Source organism: Rhinolophus sinicus, chromosome 6 (genome assembly GCF_057876585.1).
Source record: "Rhinolophus sinicus isolate RSI-liver-muscle chromosome 6, RSI-T2T, whole genome shotgun sequence".
Lineage (NCBI taxonomy): Eukaryota > Metazoa > Chordata > Mammalia > Chiroptera > Rhinolophidae > Rhinolophus > Rhinolophus sinicus.
This window is the reverse complement of record NC_142506.1, coordinates 33,218,286-33,243,066: the sequence shown is the minus strand read 5'-3', so window position 1 is coordinate 33,243,066 and position 24,781 is coordinate 33,218,286. Positions and strand designations below refer to the sequence as shown.

The following is a 24,781-nucleotide window of genomic DNA, read 5'->3' as shown; positions in this document are numbered from 1 at the left end:
CCTGTCCACTGTCCAGACATCTTTCTCATTTATTATCAGGACCCTGAATTCTAAGAGTATAATGATGTCTCAGCCTGAGAATGAAGTTCAGGATCCAGCCAAGCCCGTTCAGAGATACTAGGATTGCTGCTGCTGAGGCGGCAAATCTGTTTCATTTTGCTTGCCAAACTCCTGTTGCATTGAGAGTGGCTGTCTGGAACACGCCCTTGAAAAGAATTCTGAGACTGCTGCCAGGGGACTGGTTGGCAGAGTTGGCCAGGGCTTGTGAATGTAAAGTGGTGACTTCCTGGGAGGGACTTGGGTTACTGGAAGGAGCATGCACGGTATTTAGAATCGAAGGAACAGTGATTGTATCTCAGCTGAAAACCATATGCTCTTGATCAGGTTTTCTCTGAAGGCTGAAAGTCACCTGTAAAATGGTATAATAGAGGAGTCAAAACTGCTTCAGTAATATAAAATAATATGTGTAGTGGTTTCTTAGTTTACATTATCACCCATGAGGAAGACATGCTAAAAGGGATGGCGCTGTGGGCTGCAAGGTCAGTCAGAAAGACTTCATTGAATTTGGGGTAAAAAAAAAAAAAATCTCTGCTATACATTAAAAAAATTTGCCTATTGAAATGGGGCCTCTAGGGCCAGCCCAGTGGCTCAGGTGGTTGGAGCGCCGTGCTCCTAACACGCAGGTTGCTGGTTCGATTCCCACATGGGCCAGTGAGCTGCGCCCTCTACAGCTAAGATTGTGAACAACAGCTCTCCCTGGAGCTGGGCTGCAGTGAGCTGCCAGGCAGGCTGCTGTGTGCTGCCTTGAGTGGTGGCCAGCGAGAATGGCCGGCAGCCAGCGTGAGTGGCTGGCAGCTGATGAAAGTTGCCCTGAGTGCTGTGAGCAGCCGACCTACGACCTACGACAGGAGACCGGAGACCGGCTGCCTGGGGGGGGGGGGGGATCACAAGGCTCATAACACCAGCATGGGCCAGATGGGCCAGGGAGCTTGTCCTACACAACTAAACTAGACTGAGAAACAACGGCTTCAACCGGAGTTGGGGGGCGGGGGGCAGAAGAAAGGGGGAGGGGAGAGAAATGAGGTATACCTTTCATTTTACTGTTTAAACTTTTTATCTCACAGTATGTAACTTGGAGACTGCCCTTTGATTTCTAGCTTCCACAACTTAAAATGTTGGGTGTAATTATAATCTAACTCAAAAGATTAGCAAGAGTGGCTCATTTTTATGCTTTTGTTTCCTTAGACTTTGTCTTAATACTTAATTCTTAGTCACTTAGTCACTTAGTCTGATACCCTAAAATTATTTGTGCTGTAATCTTTTGTTTCTCAAGATTTCCAAAAGTCTGTTCCTTTCTGGTGTTAATACAGTCATTTTGCTGCAGCACCTATCAACTGCCACCCCCTTTTCTCCAAGTCTCTAGTACAGCAGACTCCTTTTCACTCTGAAAGAACATCACATTTAATTGACTGTCTTCCACACTAGACAATAGGCTACCTTGAGGGGTTTGCCATAATATATATGTGATGCTAGCATAGTGATGGGCATATATTTGTTGCCTAATATATACTTTTTGAATAATTGAATTAATGAATATTATAAAATTTTTTTGTATCTTACCTGAGCGTTGATGTGTGTTTACCCCACTAATCCTTCGGGGCAGGGAACGTGTCTTATTCATCTTTGTATAACCAGTTTCAAGCAGAGAGTTGAGCACACAGTAGGTGAACTAATTTAGTCAATTTCTTAGGCAAATAGAATTTTATGATAAATCTAATTTTTAAACATTTACCATAATTTTTTGACTTGAAATAGCAAGTATCAGATTTCTTTCAGTATCACAGCAGGACGATGTAGACAGGGGCTTATTTGAATAAGAACGCACATGTGGATCAGAATTCTAAAATTTTATTTAAAGAAATTTCATGTAAAAAGTTCAAACTTTCGTTTCATTTTGATTTGCCCATTGAAGTTGGACCTAAGTGAAAGGCACATCTGCCATTAATAAGTTTTAGAAAACAATTTCTAAATAAAAAATTAACCAAGTAGCTGAGACCAGCATATGAGATTATAATGTATATTTTTATTTTTAACCATTTTTACTGTGAATATTGCACACAGACAGAAAGTGCACAAACTATATGAACAGCTCAGTTATTACTAAGCAAACATCCATGTATCTACCACCCAAGTCTGACTATTCTGTTAAAGGTTACCCTACAGATTACAACATACATCCTTGACTTTTTAACATCTTACATTAATTGGTACTTTCATTCTCTTCCTGGGCAATGCAAGGACCTAAGATCAGTTCAAGTCCAGTTATCCATTCTTGATTTCATGCTATTGTTGTGTGTTTTGGTTCTATTTATAAATGCACTCATAAGTCATTATTGTTACTATTATATGTTATCAATATTCAGTTGCCAACATAATTATTATTTTTCTTGTTCTTCAGCTTTCCATCTGATATCATTTTCTTTTGCTCAAGGAACACCCTTTAATGCTTTCTTTACTGCTGAACTGCTAGTGACAGATTCCCTCAGTTTTGTCTGAAAGTAGTTTTGTTTCATTTTCATCCTTAAAGGATTTTTTTTTTTTTTTTACTTGATATAGAATTGTAGGCATGTATTTCCTCCCCAGCATTTTGGAGATGTAACTCCATTATCTTCTTGCTTCCTTTGTTATCATTAAAGCCAGATGTCTGAATATTTTCTTCTTTCTTATCCAACTCATTAATTTTCTTGCAATTATGTCTCATAGGTTAAGTCCATCAAATTCTTGATTTGCCTATTTTTTCATTCTAGAGTTTCTGTTTATTCTTTTAAAATCTGTCATGTCCTGTGTGTGTGTGTGTGTGTGTGTAAGAGAGAGAAAGAGAGAAGGATAGAGAGAGATTCTAGTTCCCTGAATTTTTTTATTTTAAAGATTTTATTGGGGAAGGGGAACAGGACTTTATTGGGGAACAGTGTGTACTTCCAGAACTTTTCCAAGTCAAGTTGTTGTCCTCTCAGTCTTAGTTGTGGAGGGCGCAGCTCAGCTCCAGGTCCAGTTGCCGTTGCTAGTTGCAGGGGGCACAGCCCACCATCCCTTGTGGAAGTCGAACCGGCAACCTTGTGGTTGAGAGGACACGCTCCAACCAACTGAGCCATTCGGGAGGCAGCTCAGCTCAAGGTGCCGTGTTCAATCTTAGTTGCAGGGGGCGCTGCCCACCATCCCTTGCGGGACTCGAGGAATTGAACTGGCAACCTTGTGGTGGAGAGCCCTCGCTCCAACCAACAACTGAGCCATCCAGGAGGCAGCTCAACTCAAGGTGCCGTGTTCAATCTTAGTTGCAGGGGGCAGAGCCCACCATCCCTTGCGGGACTCGAGGAATTGAACTGGCAACCTTGGGGTTGAGAGCTCACTGGCCCATGTGGGAATCGAACCGGCATCCTTCAGAGTTAGGAGCACGGAGCTCTAACCGCCTGAACCACCGGGCCTGCCCCCCTGAATTTTTATTCTGTTTTTTCCTTATCTCCTGGAATATCGGAAGCACAGTCAATTTAAAGGGTGTGCCCATTAACTTCAATATCTAGAGCACCTGTGGTTTGTTTCTATTGTCTATTGTTTCTGTTGGTTCTTGTTCTTAGTGCCCGTCTTCTGTTTCTTGTGTTATGGACATTGTATTTGAAAACCTGAAGAAATAATTTGAGGTATCTTTACCTCAATAGGATGGTATCTTTCTCCATTAAGGATTATAACAGCTTCTTACAGGGGTCTAGCATCTGGGGATCCCCTTAATCCAGTCTCAGGATTCAGATGAGGCAGAGCTGGCCTGTGTCCCTATAAAGGCTTGTTTACTTCTGGTTCACCTTACTCCTATGGTTCACCTTATCCCTTTGGCAAAGTCCTGAGGAATTCTGCCCTCTACTACTGCCAAGCAAGCCCTGTACTCCAGGCTTTCACACCCTGTCCCAGCAAGACTATCAGTGGTGCTGCTCAAGCTCTTAGCTCTCATCCATCTTTTCTGAAATCAACAAATGTCCCCAGGGCTATTTCTGCCTTGTACTGGATGGTGGCCCAGTATTTCTTCACTTCCTTGTTAGCTCTCTAATGCCTTCTCACAGACATTTGTTTAGATTTTGTCCAGATTTTCTCGTTGTCCTCAGCGAAAAGATTGGTTTGTATTACCTAGTTCACCATTACTGGAAGTGGCAGATCTCTTAATTATTATTACTCCATTTACTCTGATATTTCTCCTGGTAAACCTATTTCCAAGTTTTGACTTTAAGGCCCAGCCATATTTGTTTGTTATCGGTCATTTTACTACTAATTGTTTCTTTTAAATCAGGCTTAATAATAATCTGTAACATTTTATATTACAAATATTTTTGTAGCTTTAAATAATTTTTCCTGACTTTAAATGCAATTATACTCATGATAGACACTCTGGAAAATACAAAAAGATATAAAGATAATTAAAAGTATAAGTCATCTGCACACCTACCACCTGGTTTATAACATTGTATGTTTTAGTGTTTTTAGTCTGTTATTTATCATGTGAGCATATTACAAATATACATAATAAAATTAGAATCATGTAACTTTTTTTATAGAACTGTCTTTTTTTTTTTTTTTTTAAGATTTTATTGGGGAAGGGGAACAGGACTTTATTGGGGAACAGTGTGTACTTCCAGGACTTTTTTCCAAGTCAAGTTGTCCTTTCCATCTTAGTTGTGGAGGGTGCCATTCAGCTTAAGTTGTTGTCCTTTCAGTCTTAGTTGTGGAGGGCGCAGCTCAGCTCCAGGTCCAGTTGCTGTTGCTAGTTGCAGGGGGCGCAGCCCACCATCCCTTGCAGGAGTCGAACCAGCAACCTTGTGGTTGAGAGGACACGCTCCAACCAACTGAGCCATCCAGGAGCTCAGCGGCAGCTCAGCTCAAGGTGCCGTGTTCAATCTTAGTTGCAGGGGGCGGAGCCCACCATCCCTTGTGGGACTCGAGGAATTGAACTGGCAACCTTGTGGTTGAAAGCCCACTGGCCTATGTGGGAATCGAAACGGCAGCCTTCGGAGTTAGGAGCATGGAGCTCTAACCACCTGAGCCACCAGGCCGACCCAGAATCATGTAACATTTTTAGACGGCAGTTTTCACTTAACATTATACTGTGAATGTTTTCTTGCCATTAATATTTTCTGAATGTGATTTTTAATGCTTACTTAGGATTCTGTTATTTGGTTGTAATGTTATTTAGCCATTCTACTTTTGTTTCAAATTTTCATTATAGGTAAGTCTGCAACGATCATTTTTGGACACATCTTTCTGTGCCAATTTCTGTTTATTGTGTCATTACTGTCTCAGTGGATTTGAGTGTTCTTAAGTTTCTTTTATTGAGGCTTTTAAAAAGTGAGCTGATAATTACATTTTATATTTTTAGTTGTTTAGATTTAAGCTGCAAGTCTCACTGTTCATTTAGGATCTGATATCTGACTTAAGGGTGAAGAGCACTTGGATCTCAGAAGAAAATACAAGGGCCTCAACATCACCTAAATAATTGGATGGAAATTGAATTTATTTACATGAGGAAGTAATCATTGTCAAGAACAAGGAAAAAATATGTGACAGCAAAGGAACACTTTGTAAATAGAATAGGAACAGTTTGTACACAACGCACCAAAACGGACAAAGAAAGTCCAAATGCAAGTGAGCATTAACTGAATGAGAAAATAAACATGCCCTCTCTTTCTTTTCATTTAGATTAGCTGTGGTCATTACATAATCTTCTCCTGGCAAGTCTCACCATCTTCTTGGTTCTCATTTGTGGTGACATTTAATTCTTGGTCGGAATAGATGATTGGTTGATTTCCATTTTCTCTCTTTCGGGAAGTACTTCTTATCCAATATTTTGAGGGCTTTGACTTGTATTTGACCTTTTCTTTCTTTTTTTTTTTTTTAATATTTTATTGGGGAAGGAACAGGACTTTATTGGGGAACAATAAGGACTTCCAGGACTTTGTTCCAAGTCAAGTTGTTGTCCTTTCAATCTTAGTTGTGGAGGGTGCCATTCAGCTTCAAGTTGTTGTCCTTTTCAGTCTTAGTTGTGGAGGGCGCAGCTCAGCTCCAGGTCCAGTTGCCGTTACTAGTTGCAGGGGGCACGCAGCCCACCATCCCTTGCGGGAGTCGAACCAGCAACCTTGTGGTTGAGAGGACGCGCTCCACCCAACTGAGCCATCCGGGAGTTCAGCAGCAGCTCAGCTCAAGGTGCCGTATTCAATCTTAGTTGCAGGGGGTGCTGCCCACCATCCCATGCGGGACTTGAGGAATTGAACTGACAACCTTGTGGTTGAGAGCCCACTGGCCCATGTGGGAATCGAACCGGCAGCCTTTGGAGTTAGGAGCATGGAGCTCTAACTGTCTGAGCCACCGGGCCGGCCCCGAATTTGACCTTTTCCATTTGACCGTGTTTAGTTGTTGCCATGGCTAGTTCCACCCCACCCCACCACTTTGCATAGACCTAGGTCCTCATGGATCACCCTGTCATCCCACTGAATTTACATCATCTATGGTGTGCCAAATTCCCATCTGTAATGACGAGCTGGGAAAAGGAGGAGGGACACACGCTAGAATGGGGTTAATGAATTTATTTATTTAATATCTAATTAATTTAGTAATATGCAATAGCAAAAAACAAAGGCAATTGATAGAATATGTTAATGTCAGAAAGTAAAGGTGGTTAAGACTAAACTATATATGATAGCAATGTCTCGTCAAAGGAGTACACATACGTATAAGTTTAAGAGATCCCAACATATGTTTACTATTGCTCAAAAATCACTTGGCTAAATATACAAATAACATCAGTAAGGAGTATCCAAAAGCAGTAATAAGCTCTATAGTATGTAACTATTACAGTAGATGTCAAAAGCTCACCAAACTGGGGGAGAACAGTACTGGAAAAGTCATAAATCAAAACCTTGCCAGGTCTGTAGCTGAGAGAAACTCAGGCATCTCCCACACCGCTGCTTGCTAGTTCCAAAGAATGCTGCGGTTGTGGTCTTTGTTGTTGTTAGAAGTCAAGGCATCTTCTGATGCTATAAACTGCAGTTTTGCAACTTGATGCTGTAAATTTTTAAGGTGTTAACAATCTGAAGGATTTTGCTACTGTTGTTGTAGTTGTAAGTTAGGAAGTCTTCTGACACTGTAAGCTGCAAACTGCATACAAGTTCTCAAAGATGCTAGAATGATGACAGTTCACCAACAAAAAGTCTCTACTGTCCATTGAGGCAAGTTCCGATCTCTTACTCCCTAACAATCCAGTCCTGAAAAGCAGTCCTGAAACAGAAAATCTTCTGAATAGCAGTCTCTTGAAAGAGCAGTCAATCAATATCAAGCCACCTGAGATCTCACTTGCATATCTCTTTAGATGTACCCCAGAGCCAAGTTTTGTGTTCCTGCCTCCCCTGTCAAGGAATAGGCAATTCTGGGAGGGTTCTGCAGTTAATGATAAAAAATGAAAATATATTACGTATCCGGCTGAAGGGCCAATTCATCCGGATAAGCAATGTCTCCTGTTCTTGCTTGGAATCATCAATCAGCCCAAGGCCTTCCAAAGTCTGGCAGTACGCCTCTCACGTCGTCCTGATATATCTTAGCTACTTCTTCACCTTATCTGTTGATGTGGGCGAAACAGACAGAACAAAGAGGGAATTCTCTCAACCCCTGATCAAGAATTCCTTTAACCCTAAGCTAAGCTAACCATCACCTCACAGCACAGACAGAAAAGCGACCTCATCTCATGTCTCCCCTGCTTGGGAGAATGAGAGCAAAGAGGGAATTTACTCAACCCCTGATCACAACACAGAAATCACCTCACATACAGGAATAGGCAAAAGCGCACATCAACCAATGAAGGCAAATTTTCCTCAACATCTATCCTATACCATCCAACAATTCAGGTAATAATACAGCAAGTATGTGTCGGCACATGCCTTCTATTACGAAACATTCACTCTGTGATTAGAAGCAAAATGGCGAGACATTTGTGATGTATAATGGCCTTATCATTACATCTTAGTTCTACATATATCTCCTTTCTCTGGACTATCTCACAAAGAACAAGGGCACCTGGAATGGGACTTGGCCCCAGGACTGGGGTCTGTGGCTTGTGAGCACAGATAGTAGGTACATAGGGCTAGAGGTATAGGAGCAGATGACAGTTATTAAGCATCTAGGGCAGAGCTAAGTATAGGAACCAGGATCCACTCTGGAGTGAGACGAATACACCAAACCAGTAGTCAGAACTCTGTTGTCAGGAATGATGTGACATGTTCAGAGACTGAGCAGGAGAGAGCAGGAATGCACAGGAGACTAGATACACAAGGCTCTCAAACTTGAGTAGGCAAACAGAAAAACAGAGGTCAGGCTTGCAGATCAAAGATTGAATACAAAGAAAGGATTAGAGGCCAGATGGACAAGATAAAAACATGATTATTTGGAAATTCTACAAGTGCTTTTCATAGTCCTTCAAATGATCCTCCTTATTTCTGATAATGACAAGGCTTCAAATATCAGAGTCTTGTTTGCTTCCCTCTATCCTTGCATCTAGTCATTTTCTAAGTCTCTAATAATTGTTCCTCCTTGTGAAAAGGCCTTGGGGTTCAAACCAGGGCTCTTCAACCCATAGATCCTAAGATAAAGTCACTTAACCTCTCAAACTCACAAGTAAGATCTCAGTCTTACAGGGTTGGCAGGAGAATTAGAGATGAGTGAATAAAACCCTAATTAGGTCTCAGCCAGACTATTGCAATAGTCTCCAGACTGGTTTCTTGCCTCCGTTTTAGCCTCCCGGCCTCTTCCAGCTTGAATTTCCTAATGACATAGCTCTGATCCCACCTCAGAAACCTTTTAGGCATCTTTATTAACTATTTGAATAAAGCCCCAAATTACTGTTGTGGTTTTGAGGACCTTCCCATATCTGGCCCCAGTCTGCATTTCTAATTTCATTTCCTAACATTTTCCTCCGTATATTATGTTCCAACCAAATTGAAGTACTTGCTATTTTCAGTACAGGCCCGTCTCAGTGGCCTTAGTCATACTTGGACTTGTTCTTTTTTATGCCTCTGAGGTTCTAAAAAACCTTCTCATCTTTCCAGTCCCTGTCCAAACGCTACCATCTTCATTGTACCTCCCAGTGACCCCGTGGCTTTGGTATTGTCTTTTTCTGATAATGTCTTTTTCTGAACGTCATTGTTCTTTCTCTGAACTCTTGTTGTGCATACTGCTTTATGCTTTGTGTTATTTGGGTTCATGACTTATTTAACCTTATATTCTGGGTCCTGGGGAGTTCTTCCTAAGCACTTAGCAAATACCTGATCTATTGTAGGCAGTTAGTTCCTGTATTATGATAAGTAAGCCAGGTAAGGGGATAATAATGAACTGATTAAGAGGTGACAGGTCCATTGACACTGAAAGGACAGAAAAGTAGCTGCATAACATTGGTTTAGAAGATCTGGAAACCAGGTTATTTTCTGATGCCAGCCAAGCGCTTTCATATGGTTCTTGTTCAGGTGTGAAGAGATAAGGGAACTAATTTGAATGGCTATTGTATGCCACTTACCTTTCTAGGTGTTTTGCGTAATTTACTCATTTGAACGCCAATCAGATCACATTCTTCCCTTCCTTATTATTCTCCACTGGCGTCTGGTTACACTTAGAATACAGTCCAAACTCCACAACTTAGCCCTGTGGATTCCCTAAATGTGGGCCATGTTTCTGTAACGGGATACACTGCATCACCTCACCTTTCCTTCTCTTACCCTCCCTACTCGACCCTTCATGAAAGCACACCCGTGAATCCCAAATTTACGTTTTTTCTTTTCAACCTTAAAACCGACTCCATTACATTAACAAGTACATTGGCTTTGTATGGTACTTCGCATTTTCAAAACATCTTCTGAGGTTATTTCATCTAATCTTATTTTAGTCCATAATCTTTGGACTGCCTTTTCCAAAGGTAAGAGGATAGAGGGAAGGAAATGCCAAGAAAACTCTACAGTTTATTTAAGAACATCTTTGCCAAACGTCATGTGCCAGTTATGGGACTAGTTTGTACCTTCTGTTAAGCCTCAGGTATCTTCTGAAAAGTTTTCTTTAGCTTGAATTTTGCTAATCATACGTTCTTTAAAATGTACCATGAAGTTTTTTTGATCTTTGGAGAGAAAAAAGAAATGGGTAGTTCTAAAAACCACTATGGGAAAGGTGATTGGTCGATAGGAATAGGAGGGAGTTTACTTTTTACTTTATACCCTCTTGTACCTCAAAAAATTTTTTAACCACATGCTTACAGTATATTTAAGTTAGTTATAGGTGCATGGTCTGGGAAATTGCTCTTTTCATATATCTATCTATCTATATATCTATATATATAGATATATAGATAGATAGATATATAGATGTGTGTGTGTGTATATATATGTGTGTGTGTGTGTGTGTGTGTGTGTGTGTGTGTGTGTTTTCCCCCCAAAAGTAGTCAGACCATAGTAAGAAAAAAAAGTTACTCCAAATCTTAACAATCCTAACCACTGAACATTGCCATTTAAAAATGGATTCCCGAGTGGATATTTTGTAAAACAAATAACTTGACTATTTGAACCTCTTCTATAAATAGGTATTTCCAAATAAGATTTTATAGTAAGCTATGCCTTTAGTTAGTAAAAGAGTTTTCTCAATTTTTGAAGATTCTTCATTTCTTTCCACTTTGTCAAGAGTAGAACATAGAGTTCTATCATACATTTCTAAACCCAGAAAAAAGGAGGAATAACAACCCAGTCTCAGCCCATCACAGTTGGTACATGTGCATAGTATACAGCAAGGGCAGTTGGGAAGAATAAAAGAAGTAGAAATACAGGAAATAGAATGGTCAGAATTTTGCAGTTGGTTGGATGTAGGGCATAAGGAAGGTGGAAAGCCCAAAGATAACCAGGTTCCAAGTATGACAGGAGACTTTTAGAGATTAGGTTTTGAAATTGAAATTTCTAGATTCAAATCTTATTTCCACAATTTATTAGCTGCCTGATCTTGGGCAATGATCTTAACCCCTGGCCCTCAGTTATCTCTTCTATAAAATGGGGTAAGTTAGCACCTACTTCATTAGGCTATTGAAGGGCTTAAGAGAGAGTATCTGCATAAAGCACTTAGCATAGTGCATGAGTGTTTTCCACTTTTGATTATTAGTGGTGATGTTATTTTTTAAGACAGAGAACAGAAAAAGAGGAACACAAGTGGGAAGTATTTAGGAAGATGATTTCCGCTCAGACTATCTGAATTTGAAGTACCCAAAGGAAATGTATTCAGCAATTTCTAGAAGACAGAAATGTGGGCCTAGGATAGAAAGGGGCTCATGTGAGCTACGCAGGAGTAAGGATGCTGGCTTTGCCATTAAGCAGCTTTGCATTCATTTTCTGACACAGTTTCCTAGGTGGTCTCAAAGCTCTGATTCAACCTATGAAAGATGTTTTTTTCACCTACAGAAACTTGTGGTTGCTCATTAGAGTATGTGGCTAATGAGAGTTTTTGTGCTTTTCCACCCACTAATGTTAGGGCTGCTGCATATGTTTGTGCCTGTTGTTCACTGCTCTAGGGTGCTGGCTTGAGGGGGCAGTGAGGTAAAATCCAGCCATCATCTGGGCACCGATCAACGGGCCCTTGGCTGCATCTGAGGGGGCTGGCAGTGTTTCAGCCTTGGGAATGTTTGCCTGCCCTCCGGTAGGTGGAGCTCAGTTTTGCAAGTTAAGTCTCTGTGGAAGTTAAATTCCATGTGGTCAGTATAATTTTCTCTCATAAGGACTTTATATTAGGTATATTGCTTAATTGTTTTTTCTTTCTTATTGCAGATCATCAATGCTGTGGTACTGCTGATTCTATTGAGTGCTCTGGCTGACCCAGATCAGTATCACTTTTCAAGTTCTGAACTAGGAGCTGACTTTGAGTTCATGGATGATGCCAGTGAGTACATCAGAGAGCAATTGTAGATATTTTGGTATTTTCAAGGGCAGGGAACCCGGCTGCCAGTTCTTCCCATTAAATTACAAATATTGATCGATAGGCCCATTTGAACTCATATTTAACTTTCCATTGGTGCAAAGCAAATCAACAAATATTTATGTGCTGCCCATGTTCTGCCTGTGTTCTAAGTACGAGAGTCTAAATGAGGTATCTTTTATTTTTCTTTTTAACATGTCATGTTAACTTGCCCAAGTTATTGCTTTGTCATAGTCTTTTTTACCCCTGCCTTCTGGTCTTTTGGGGAGGAGACGGAGTAAATAGAAGGAAGGAGGGTTAAAAGGATACTGTATATCTTATTTTGTCTTCTATTGTGTTTCATTATTTACAGTTCTTCCAGGGGGTGATCATTCTACAGTTTAGAATTTAGAAATTATGTTGCTGGTTATTTGGTGGATTTGGGGCCTTTTTCTGATAACTAGAAACATACACAGGGATGTGAATGTGGATAGACAGGGAGAAGGCTAGGCACCCAGCTCTAAGATCACAGGAACCTGAACATTTTATAAGTATAATCACGCTGTGTCCTGCTAACTGAAAGGGGCAGTGCTGTACATATTCCAAACAAAAGGTCATGCAAATTTATTTGTCATTGGCTTTTGAAGAACTTTAAATATATTTGAAAAAAAAATGTGGCTGGGACAAAGTGAGTAAAGGAGGAGAGTGGCTCAAGATGCAGGTTTAGAGATAAACTGGGAGTATTTGTTGACCTTAAACAAATAGACAGCCAGATCTCTCTCCAGCAAAATGAGTTTATTCCAGAACAACAAAGAATTGAAATTCAGGACATGGGGTCTAATGGATAACCATCTGCAAATCCAGAGAAACAAAGGAGAGGAGGGCCTGTTTATGGACTTGGTAGGGGTTGTTGTAAACAAAGAGTCCCCTGGAGGAAACTACAAATTCAAAGTCAAGTGAATTTTCATTGGCTCAGTTATGGCCGTAAAGTAATATCACTTTCTGTTGAAAATGCAAGGTACGTCTCTACCTTTTGGGGTCAGTAGTGTGCGTTGAGTGACAGGAGTGGGAGAGGTCTCCCTTCTAGCCTCCTGACTCCATTTTAAATGAGGTTTCTGTTTGTTAATTTTCATGCTTCCAGAAGACACAGTGAGGCTTGTGGATTTTATCCTCAGAGTGAGAAAAAGCTATTCAGTGGTTTTAAGTAATTCAGTGGTTATGAACTGATGTGTTTTAAGGAGATCTCTTTTGTTGCTGAGTGGACGATGCATTTAGGGGACTGAATGTGCGGGTACAGAAGCGGGTAGACTGGTTTTGGGGACGTTTCTCTGCAATACAGGCCACATTGGGGATGGGGATGGGGATGGGGATGGGGATGAGGATGAGGCTGGGTTTTGGAGGTAGAATTGACAGAACTTGTTGGGATGGGCAGTAAGGGAAAGGGAGGAATCTAAGATGATTCCTACTTTCCAACTTGAGTAAACTACCTACCTCGTTATTGGGAAGAGAGAATCTGGGGTCAGGAGACGGGAATAAACCTGAGAGAGATAACTCAATGTTGATTTAAGTGACTTAGCTTAGCATAGTCGTTAAGAATATAAGCTCTGAAGCCAGAAGACCTTAGTTACCTTAGTTTTAATCCTAACCCTGCTATGTATTAAATGTGTTAACATCAGGCTAGTTACCTTGTGTGCCTTAGTTTCCGCCTCTAAAAGATAGGGATGATCATAGTATCTGCCTCATGGGATGGTTGTGATGATTAAATAAGTTAGTACGTGAAAAATGCTGAGAATGGGGTCTGGCCTATAATAAGTGTTCAGTATATTTTGCTGTTTTACTAGCTATTCTTATTTAGGTATACTGTAGTTGGAATGTGAGTTATCTTAAAGTGGAGAGTTTAAAAATGTAGTTGGATATGTGAATTTGTAACCCAGAAAGCTAGCCTGAGGTAAATTTGAGGACAACAACCTCAAATTGGTATTTATGTTAGGGAAACAGTAAAGAGAAAAGAGAAGGGGGCCCAGGATTGAGCCCCAAAGGAGCCCCAACATTAGAGTTCAAGAGGAGGAACCTGACAACAACTGAAAACAACTGGTTATAAAGGGAAAACCAGGAGACAGTTCATATCCATTCTTTCACCGCCATTGCTTCCTAGTATGTTCTGAGAAGTTAGGGCATTATATATTGTCTTGGGGTTGGGGACCTTGTCAGACCGAGACCTGACTTCTGCTGTTACATTGTTCATTCTCTGTATTCTGAACAATGCTGTTACTCTTATGAATTCTTCTAAACAGGATAATGAGCTCCATTAATATTAAATTACTCTCTGCCTTCTTCCCCAGAGTTAAAAGACTATCTAAGCTATAAATACAATGTTTGACTGACACTCAAAAATAAATGATCTTTCACTGTTTCTAGCAGCAGGATTCCTTTTCTAAGGTAATTGAGGTTAGAAAAAGAAGTTTTAAGGGATGCAGCAATGTTCTATCTGAATCACATAGTAATACTGCATGCCTTGTTCTAATTGCCAGAGATTAAGCTGGGTAATGACTATCTGACTCTATAGGCTTAATTTAGCCTCAAAGGCTTGCTGGTGTTTAAGACTTTAAAATAGTAAATGTTTTGTAATGTCCTGGTTAGTAATTGCAGTGCATTTGAGGTTTCTCTCATATTTCACATATTTGAAAGGAATGAGAGGATAGTTAGTAATTACTTTTATTGATCATTTAAATCACATGTTAAAAAGGTACAGAAGAGTGGATATTCACTTGAGTAAATTCTTTTTTTTTTCCACTTCCTTTCTCTTACATTTCCTTTTCACATGTTTTGATCTCTTTTTTTAGTTAGTTTATAGGTCAAAAGTTATGTCTGACAAGACTTTTTTCTTTTTAAATTTTTATTGGGGAATATTGGAGACCAGGACCCATCAGCTTTATGTCAAGTCATTTTATTTCAATCTACTTTTGGGGAGCGCAGCTCAGCTCCCCATCAAGTCATTGGTTTTTTTCAATCTAGTTGTGGAGGAGCAGCTCACTGGCCCATGTGGGAAGCGAACCAACGACCTTGGTGTTATGAGCACTGTGCTCTAACCACTGAGCCAACCGGCTGCCCACTGGCGGCTCAGCTCCAAGTTCAAACCATTGTTTCTCACTGGCCCATGTGGGAATCAAATCAGTGGCCTTGGTGTTATGAACACTGCGCTCTAACCACTGAGCCAACTGGCTGCCCGCCTTTCTAATATTTAACTTACATGTGGATAGAATTTAATAGTCTTTGAAATGGGTATAATCAATTGCTTTAAATTGTGCTTGAAAATTATGGAATATAGCAATTTTAAATTGATATCTTTTTGGAATGGTGGTACCTTTCTGAAGATGTTATTGAGAAATAGAGTAGGAATGTGTCTCACTTTTCTATGTGATCTTTTCTTAAAATGATCTGGTAGAGAAAGCCAAATTCCTATTACGTACATCTAAGTGGGGCATATAGGAAACTCTGCTGGGATAAAGAAAGAAAATTTAAAGATTTCCAGCCCTTTAACATTTGTATTTTTATGTAATACAAAAATATTAGTAATAATACATATTTATAATTTATAAATAAATGTATATTTTTATGTTATAAAAACAATTTTTTATATAGTCATGTGCCATTCAGTGATGGGGATACGTCCTGAGAAATGTGTTACTAGGTGATTGCCATTGTGTGAACATCATAGCTTGTACTTAACACAAACCTACATGGTATAGCCTGATAAATACCTAGGCTGTATGGTATAACCTATTGCCCCTAGGCTAAAACCTGTACAGCATGTTATTGTACTGAATACTGTAGGCGACTGGAGCACAGTGGTAAGTATTTGTATATATAAACATAGAAGAGGTACAGTAAAAATACAGTATAAAAGATAAAAAATGCTATAGCTATTTGGGCACTGACCATGAAGGGGGCTTGTAGGATTAAGACTGGAAGTTGCTCTGGGTGGGTGAGTGAGTGAGTGAGTGAGTGAGTGGTGACTGAATGTGAAGGCCTTGGACATTGCTACCTACTGCTGTAGACTTTATAACACTGTGCTCTTAGGCTACACTAAATTTATAAAGCAACATGAGATTAAATCAAGCACAAGAGATAATCATACAATCAAGAGATGCAGTTAATGAAATGAGGCTGCTGCCGTCACAGCGTACTATTTTACAAAAGACTTTGTTGTAAGTAGAAAGAGTATAATAAAAAGTATAGTATAGTAAATAAACCAGTAACATAGTCATTTATTTTTTATTGTTATCAAGTATTATGTACTGTACATAATTATATGTCTACTTCTATATGGCTGGCAGCACAATAGGTTTGTTTACACCAGCATCACCACAGACATGTGAGTAATGTGTTGCACTGTGACATTATGATGGCTACGATATCACTAGGTGATGGCTGTTTTTCAGCTCCATTAAAATCTTATGGGACCATCATCATTAATGTGGTCCCTCATTGACTGAAACGTCGTTTGTGGAGCATGACACTACTAGGAAACAATGAGGAACTGTCATAGATGGGAGAAAACGAAGGAGACACAACCACATGCAGTATGAGGTCTTGGAATAGGTTCTGGAACAGAAAAAGGAGAAAATAGGTGAAATTCAAATAAGGTCTATAGTTTAATTAATAGTATCATACAAATGTTAATTTTCTGGTTTTGATAATTACACTATGGTTAGATAAATTATTACTTTTTTTGATAAGTTGTTACTATTAAGGGAAGCAGGATGAAGGGTATACTTGAACTCTGTTGTTTTTTGCAACTTTCCTGTGTACCTTAAATGATTTCAAAATAAAAAGTCAAAGAAAAAATTGTTTATTGATTTAGAAGATCAAAGGATAATGTTTGAAAAACATGTATATGTGACATATTACTCATATTTTACTTTGAGTAGAAGTAATGACATTTTTGTAAGATTCTAAGGGATTGGCAATGAGCTATTAACAGGAAGTGTCGGTACTATGCATAATACCAAACAGCAGATTATCCAAATTAATTTCTGATTAATTTTGCAGATTTGTCTGTCTAGTCAAACTTATTTTATTCATTGGGTAGACACACCTGGCCTGAGGAAGGAAATGGCCATAAAAATCATTAAGTATTAATGGTTATCCATATATGATCACCGGATTTAGGAAAAGAAACCATTGCATATAGTGGAGAAAAGATGGTCTTTTCAATAAATGGTTCTGAGTGAAATCAATGAGAAAAAATAGATGCTTCAAAGGAGATATGCATATGACCAATAAGCAGATAAAAATATTCTCCGCATTATTAGTTATAAGGGAAATGCAAATTACAAGCTCAGTAGTGAATCCTGTCCCCCTCCAAAATGGCTAACATTAACAGAATTGACAATAAAAACTGCAAGTGGTGTTGCGGAAAAGCGGCGAGCACCAAGAGACTCAAGCGGCATGCAGGGATCAGGGAGAACACAGCTTTATTACGCCGGTGGGCTCAGCGGGATTGTTCCCAAAGACTGAGCACTTACTGGGGTCGGGCGCTTTGTCTTATAGGGTTAGGCCTTCGGGTTGGGGGGAAATCTGGCTGGGGTGCCAGGGAGGTCCGTCCCTAACAGCTGTGATTGCTCAACATTTTTTTGACGGGAAGACCTCTAACTGCTGTGTTTGCAGGAAATTGCTCTGATATGGTATCGGAGGAGGGGGGGGGATGGAAGCTCCTAGTGGTGGTGCCTGCAGGAAAAAACGTCCCAACAGTGGTACAACCAGAATTCTTAAACTGCTGTTGGGAGTGTAAATCATATGCCCACTTTGGAAAAACTAAGGCTAAGTAAATGTCTACCCTATGACCCAGAATTTTCACTCCTAGAAATGTACCCCACAGAAATGAATGCTTGTGCCCATCATAATGTTACTGAGAGTGACATTTTTCTAATATTCTTGTCTTCTTGAAGGAAAAAATTCAGTCAAGAGAAAGAATTAAGGGAGTTGTAGAAAAGCAAGGTTTATTAGTAAAAAAGTCCACTCCAAAACATGGAGCAGGCTGACCGAGAAGACAGGGAAGCAGCCTCTCCTCACATACATTGTGTGAGAATTGTCTTTCCCGCTCCCTCTCCAGTATCTCTCATTCTCCCAGCTTGCGTGCCTCATACTCGCTTCTTGCTCCCAAGGTTGTTTGAGCTCATGGAAATAGCTCTGAGAAGCTGGGTGTACATTCTGATAAGCAGGATGTTTTCCCCTCCCTCTCCAGCGTTTTTCCTTCTTGCTTTAGGGGCAGGTGTGAGCCTGCTATCCTGCTGAGCTAGTTGTTTTGTGTCCGCCTTTGTTTATAATATCCTGCAGAGCAGGATATCTGTGACCTAAGTAAGAGCAGCTGCAAGGGGCCTCCTAACTGAGGTTGGTTCCCTCCTCTGCTCATTTCTACCTTTCTACCTACCCTATCAATAAGCCATGAATAAAAATGGTCAGTAGCTTTATTTATAATAGCCAAAAGTTGGAAACAATCCAGATTTCCACCAGTGGTAGAATGGATAGGTATGGAGTGATCATAGATGAAACAGTATAGGCAAAATAGGTGATGGGGATTCATTATACTTCTCTGTGTATACTTATGTGTTTCTGTGTATGTTTGGAAGTTTTGATAATAAAAACTAAGCAACAGAAAAAAAAAACAGGATAATCAGCTGGGACTTTCCATAATGGCTATTGGCACCACGGAGCAGCTCTCCTTGCACTGTCCTGAAAGGGCCCCAGGCTACCTACCTGCTCTCTATTCACAAACCCACAAACAAGCGTGGCAGTCTGCACAACTTGTCCCCTTGTGCATACTCGTAAAGATCCCAACAGTCTTGAGGAAATAGACATACATAGGCAACAGCAAGGGAAACTGAGCCATAGGAACCACCTGACTCTCTATGCTCATCTGCACCCTTCCCTGCTTCCATCTATTTATCTTGTAAATCACATGGCTCAAAAGTTTGCATATTCTACACCTTGCTCATTTTCTTAAAAGGATAATTCAATGAATACTTATTTTCTAGGAGATCTTTTTACAAAGATGTAGATGTATGAAGACCACTAGGGATAGTGAAGTAACTTGGATAATCAAGGCCACTGTCCCTAGACCTGAAGGAGAAATGGGAGGGAGGCTGGGGTTACTGGAGCTGGGAATGTGTGAGTCATACAGTTAACCTCTTCATAAGAAGTGGTGACCTTTGGTCTAGGGCCATAGCCAACCCAGGGCAACCTGATAGCCAGAGGTAGCCTGGCTCTCTATTCTCATCCCTCTCTCTAATCTCTGGGCTCCTCACTACCTGAACTCAATTAAAGCCAGAGGGTAAGGGAACCCTGTTGATAGCCCACACAGGTCAACCTCCTGGAGCAGAGAACTGGATAATGAAGAGTGGATTTGGAAAGACAAATGGAAGACCTCAGAATCATTCACCTACTTATCCAAATGTTCTACTTAACCAAACTATTTTGCCTGGTGTACATTTCCATACTTTGCCTACTAGAGTACCATGAAAAAGTTTGCTTAATGTCTTTTAAAAATTAGCTACATTAAGCTTACAGAGTCCCTTGATTTGTTTGAGTCCCTAAGTTTGCCAGGTTGTGTAGGAACTAAATTAGCTTAGGTGTCCAGTGCTGCTCCTCCTTTGCTCTTTCCTCATCTGCTGCTTCTCTGATGATTCATTTTGTTGTTTGCATTTGCATTTTAATGTTTTTGAAATCAGAGTGTGATTTACAATTTAGCATAGATTTGCCATAAGGATCATTTTTTTTCTCCAAATTTTTATTTTGGAAAAAAGAAAACCTTTCAGAAAAAGTTCATGTATGATGAACACCAATCTGCTTTTTCACTAACAATGGACTACCTTATTCTTTATAGAATTATCTCTTATTAAATATTGACTAAGTATAAAACAGTTTTTGTAAAACATATCAAATAATGGTGCTACAAGTACTTGTGCACCCACTACTTGATTTAAGAAATTGATTTTGGGGGCAGCCGATTGCCTCAGTTGGTTAAAGCACAGAGCTCATGGCACCAGGGTCACCAGTTTAATTCCCACATTGGCCAGTGAGCTGCGCCCTCCACAACTAGATTGAAAACAACAACTGGACTTGGAGCTGCTGACCTGTGCCCTCCATAACTAGATTGAAAACGACTTGACTTAGAGTTGATGGGTCCTGGAAAAACACACTGCTCTCCAATATTCCCCAATAAATTTTTTTTTTTTTAAAGAAAGAAATTGATTTTCACCTTACTTTCCAAAGAGCCCTACATGTCCCTTTCTCATTGCATATCTTTTCCTCTGACCTCAAAGATCCCACTCTTCTGAACTGTTTATCATTCCTTTGCTTTTCTTTATAGACTTAACATGTACATTTATATCACTAATTGATCTGTTTAATTTTCATGTGCTTGAACTTTATATAGTGGATTCACATGGTGTGCTTTCTTCTGAGACTGGGTTATTCAGTTTTACTGTGTGTTAATGAGAAAATTATTCAGACATGTATTAAAGATGGTAAAGAAGATTTTATTCAAGAGGGACTACAGCAATAGGGGAGGGAGATCGGGCTCAACTCCCATGCCAGCAAGCACAAGATTTATCACCAAGAAGCAGGGTAAGGGGTCAGTGGATAGAAAATTACTAAGAGGAAACATCAAGGCTACGGAGATTTTTTTTTTTTAACTTTTATTTATTTTAAGTGTTCTTCCAGCCGCCCCAAGGCTAGGGAGATTATTGCTAGACAAATTCAAATGGGGTTCTTGCTTAAGGTATGCCAGGATGATAAGTTGAAGAGGGTTGGGGGGTAAGAATTTGATCAGATAGCAGGGTGATCAGATACCAAGTGTGAGGGATTTTCAATAAATTGTCTCATGATTCGTGCCAAAGCTGGACTAAATGGGCCAAGGACAGGGCCCAAGGTGTTTGGGCAGAGGAGGGAGTCTTTGGGCAGAGGAGGGAGTCTTTGTTGTCTACATCTAACTGAGAACACCTAATCTGCTTCTGGTGTCCAGCTGCAAGGGAATCTGGAAAATTTAGATTTTAGCTTTTTCTAGCATGTGCCAAATAGGAAGACACGTTAGAAAGAGGGAATGAATGCTTACTGCCAGTTCACCATGTCCCCAGCAAGTATGTTTAAGTGTGTGGTAAGGCGAATCCTAGCCTTCTTTTTGAGAACTCTTCCATGCTTTAGCATCAACTTGTCTAGGTCTCAGGAAATCCTGTTGTGTTTTGTGTGACTATGTTAAATTAATCTGGTTACATCATTTTTTTTAAATGGCTTTATTGAGGTATAGTTTATATACCATAAAATTTACCCTCTTTAAAGTACAAGTCAATGATTTTTCATAAATTTACAGAGATGTGCAACTTTAAAAAAAAATGTCTAATTACAATTTATGCCTTTCTACTTAATGCAAATCCTCTTTAGTGGCCCATAGTAGTGTTTCCAAAATTTCCCATGTAAATCATGGATGTCTTTTATTAAATTTATTTTATTTCCTTCTCTTCAGGTTTAGTCACACATCGGTTCTCCAGTGAACATAATCACAAAAATCTAAATGCTGTTTATTGGTTTGGTTTTCTATTGTTATGTAAGCAACCTTTATGAGACTTAATTATGTCAATATAAATTTCTCAATATAAAAGTGTGGTTGGCAGGAGCTAATTTCCTTATTTTTGAGAGTGAGGAGTTAAGAGAGATTCCCTGAAGTTGACGTAATTACCTAGTTAACGCTTCCTAAATTTTTATAGCTTATTTTAAATCTTTAGGCCATATAACATGGATGAAACTTGGAAACATTATGCTAAGTAAAAGAAACCACAAAAGGTCACATACTGTATGATTCCATTTATGTGAAATGTACAGAATAGGCAAATTCAGAGAGACCAAAAGTAGATTAGTTGTTGCCAGTGGCTGGAGGGAGGGGAGAATGGGGAGTGCCTGCTAAGGGTGCGGGAGTTCTTTTGGGGAAAACAAAAATATTCTGGAATTAGTGGAGATGGCTGTGCAACTTTCTGAATATACTAAATGAAACCAGTGAATTTTACACTTTTTTAAATGGTGAATTTTATGGCATGTGCATTATATCTCAACAGAAACATTTTATGAGGGAAAATAAGACCCAGCCCAAATAACCATGTCCTTTGATAAATTCTTTATTGTTCCTCTTGGATGAAAATAATATTGCCTGCTCTGAAGTCCCCTAACTCTTCATTTGTTATCTCCTATTGAATATCTACCTCTCTTCCTAGTAGATGCTAAGCATCTGAGAACAAAGATTATATCCTGTTAATCTTTGCAGTGCCACAATGTTTATCCCATGTGTCATACAGGGTGTCATGCGGGGTCTCAGCTCCCACTCCCCACATAAGAACGCAGGACATGGTGAGGCCAAAAAGGAACACCCACGGAGTCATAGATGGGGGAGTCATAAATAGGGGAGTCATACCACTATATTCTCGCTGGCAGCCTATATTCTTGCTCGTGGCCTATATTCTCGCTGGTGGCCGGGTGAGACCCCGAAGTAGGATCCCCACACGATCCGCAACCCGCCAGCCACTTTTCTGCCTGCTAACAAACCAACCAGCCAGCACAGCCACGGCAGTTACATCAGCAGCCAATTGGCCAACTGGCTACAGCCAACAGCCAACCACCACCCGAGCCAGCACCCCCCCCCCCCCCCAACGAGGCCGAGAGCCTGGAAACTGCTCTCTGGGACTCTGTCCCCACAACATGATACATGAATCTATTGAGTATTCATGAAATGAATTTTGGGTTTAAGAATAAAGTTATAAATTAGCAAGTTACAAAAAACTCTTCTGTATGAATATACTTCAATAAAAAATTATGAACAATCATCACACACATTCAAAAAGTATATTAGAACCTTCCTCCTGTTTTAGGGGAATAAAATTATGCCGTATTTCTTTTTTCCCCCCCTCTTTTTCCAGCCCACCACCACTTACCCCCCCTCCCTCCTCTGGTTTAAGCCATTATTTTCTCTGGTCAGCTGCTTACAGCAGCTCTCACAGCTGGCCGCACACTATGGCTGCCGGCCACTCACATTCACTGGCCGCTCATGGCAGCCCACAGCAGCACACGGCAGTCCACGGCCACTCACGCTGGCTGCCGGCCACTCCTGGCAGCCCACGGCAGCCCACGGCAGCCCAGCTCCAGGGAGAGCTGTTGTTCACAATCTTAGCTGTAGAGGGTGCAGCTCACTGGCCCACGTGGGAATCCAGTCGGCAACCTCGGCATTAGGAGCATGGCGCTCCAACCACCTGAGCCACTGGCTGGGCCCGCCTTATTTCTTATTGTTCCCTAAGCTTTTAGTCTTAGAATGTGAGACCCCTGGAATAGGTACTTGAACATGAGTTTTCTGTTTGCCCCATGGGGTTTGAGGGCTCTGTAGTTTGCTCTGAGTAGTTCATACCATTGCTATGAATTCAGCTGAAAATTATATTTCTCTAGACATAATGGTGAGAATATACCCGAATACTGTTTGTTTTCATGAACCACAGTGCCAGAAATTACAGAAAATTGAGACATAAGAATGACTAGGCAAGGACAATGTGGGAACATAAGTCAGGTAGTTAGCTAGCTAGCTACAAGTTTTATGGGACGGAAACAAATCCAAGAAATAGAAGAGAAAGTAGAATTAGAAGTAGAATACTTAAAGAGATTTCAGGGAACTCCTTTATGTGCCTATTCTGTTTCAGTGATAATTGACTTGAGTATCTGGAAACATTTTCTAATTATGCCTTTTGTGGCCTATAGTATAGCTTTTTATAGGATCATTTTCAAATTAGAACTGCATTATTAAGGCAGGAATTTAATTTAGGAAAGCATGTGAAGCCAGTGTGCTCTCTGACTTTGGGTTTGTGGAGCTACTGTGCAAAGAATAACTAAAGGATATTCCTGTCACTGACCAGTCTATTACTGATTGTAAAAATCCCATTTCTTCATTTGCCTGTGACATAATTGAAAGGAATGAATTTTAATTCCTCAGAGTAGTTCTCATGTTTACCATGATATGCTACACATTATTTCAGGGGAGTAAACATGTGCCAGGAGATAGAATGTACTATATTAGCCCATTTTATGTTACCTATTTGGTGTTTTTATTTGATTTACACTTTGGTTCTACCTAAGTTATCTCATATGCTTGTCATATATTCAGTCTCTTCAATGTGGTTATATAATTACTTATCGGAATAGAATTTTGAATATTTCATCATCTCAAATTAACATTTTTTATGGTAAATAGCATCTCATTGAGTGGTGATAGGATACTTTATTTTATGACTTTCATTTTATTTGTACCTTTCAATTTCTCCGGGTTTTACATTTTTTGAAAAACGTGGAAGTTTAAAATCTTTTCATGGTGGGCCGGCCCGGTGGCTCAGGCGGTTAGATCTCCATGCTCCTAACTCCAAAGGCTGCTGGTTCAATTCCCACATGGGCCAGTGGGCTCTCAACCACAAGGTTGCCAGTTCAATTCCTCGAGTCCTGCAAGGGATGGTGCAACTAAAATTGAACACGGCACCTTGAGCTGAGCTGCCGCTGAGCTCCCGAATGGCTCAGTTGGTTGGAGTGCGTCCTCTCAACCACAAGGTTGCCAGTTCAATTCCTCGAGTCCCACAAGGGATGGTGGGCAGTGCCCCCTGCACCTTTGAACACGGCACCTTGAGCTGAGCTGCCACTGAGCTCCTGGATGGCTCAGTTGGTTGGAGCGTGTCCTCTCAACCACAAGGTTGCCGGTTCGACTCCC

General features: G+C 40.3%; 1 protein-coding gene across 1 annotated transcript in view; it reads left to right on the top strand.

Moving 5' to 3' along the window:
• LAPTM4B (lysosomal protein transmembrane 4 beta) overlaps positions 1-24,781 on the top strand; it is a 72,370-nt gene that overhangs the window by 11,673 nt on the left and 35,916 nt on the right. The window contains exon 2 of the mRNA XM_019714996.3: positions 11,871-11,982. Coding sequence (XP_019570555.1) covers positions 11,871-11,982 — 112 coding nt within the window. The remainder of the gene's footprint in view (positions 1-11,870; positions 11,983-24,781) is intronic.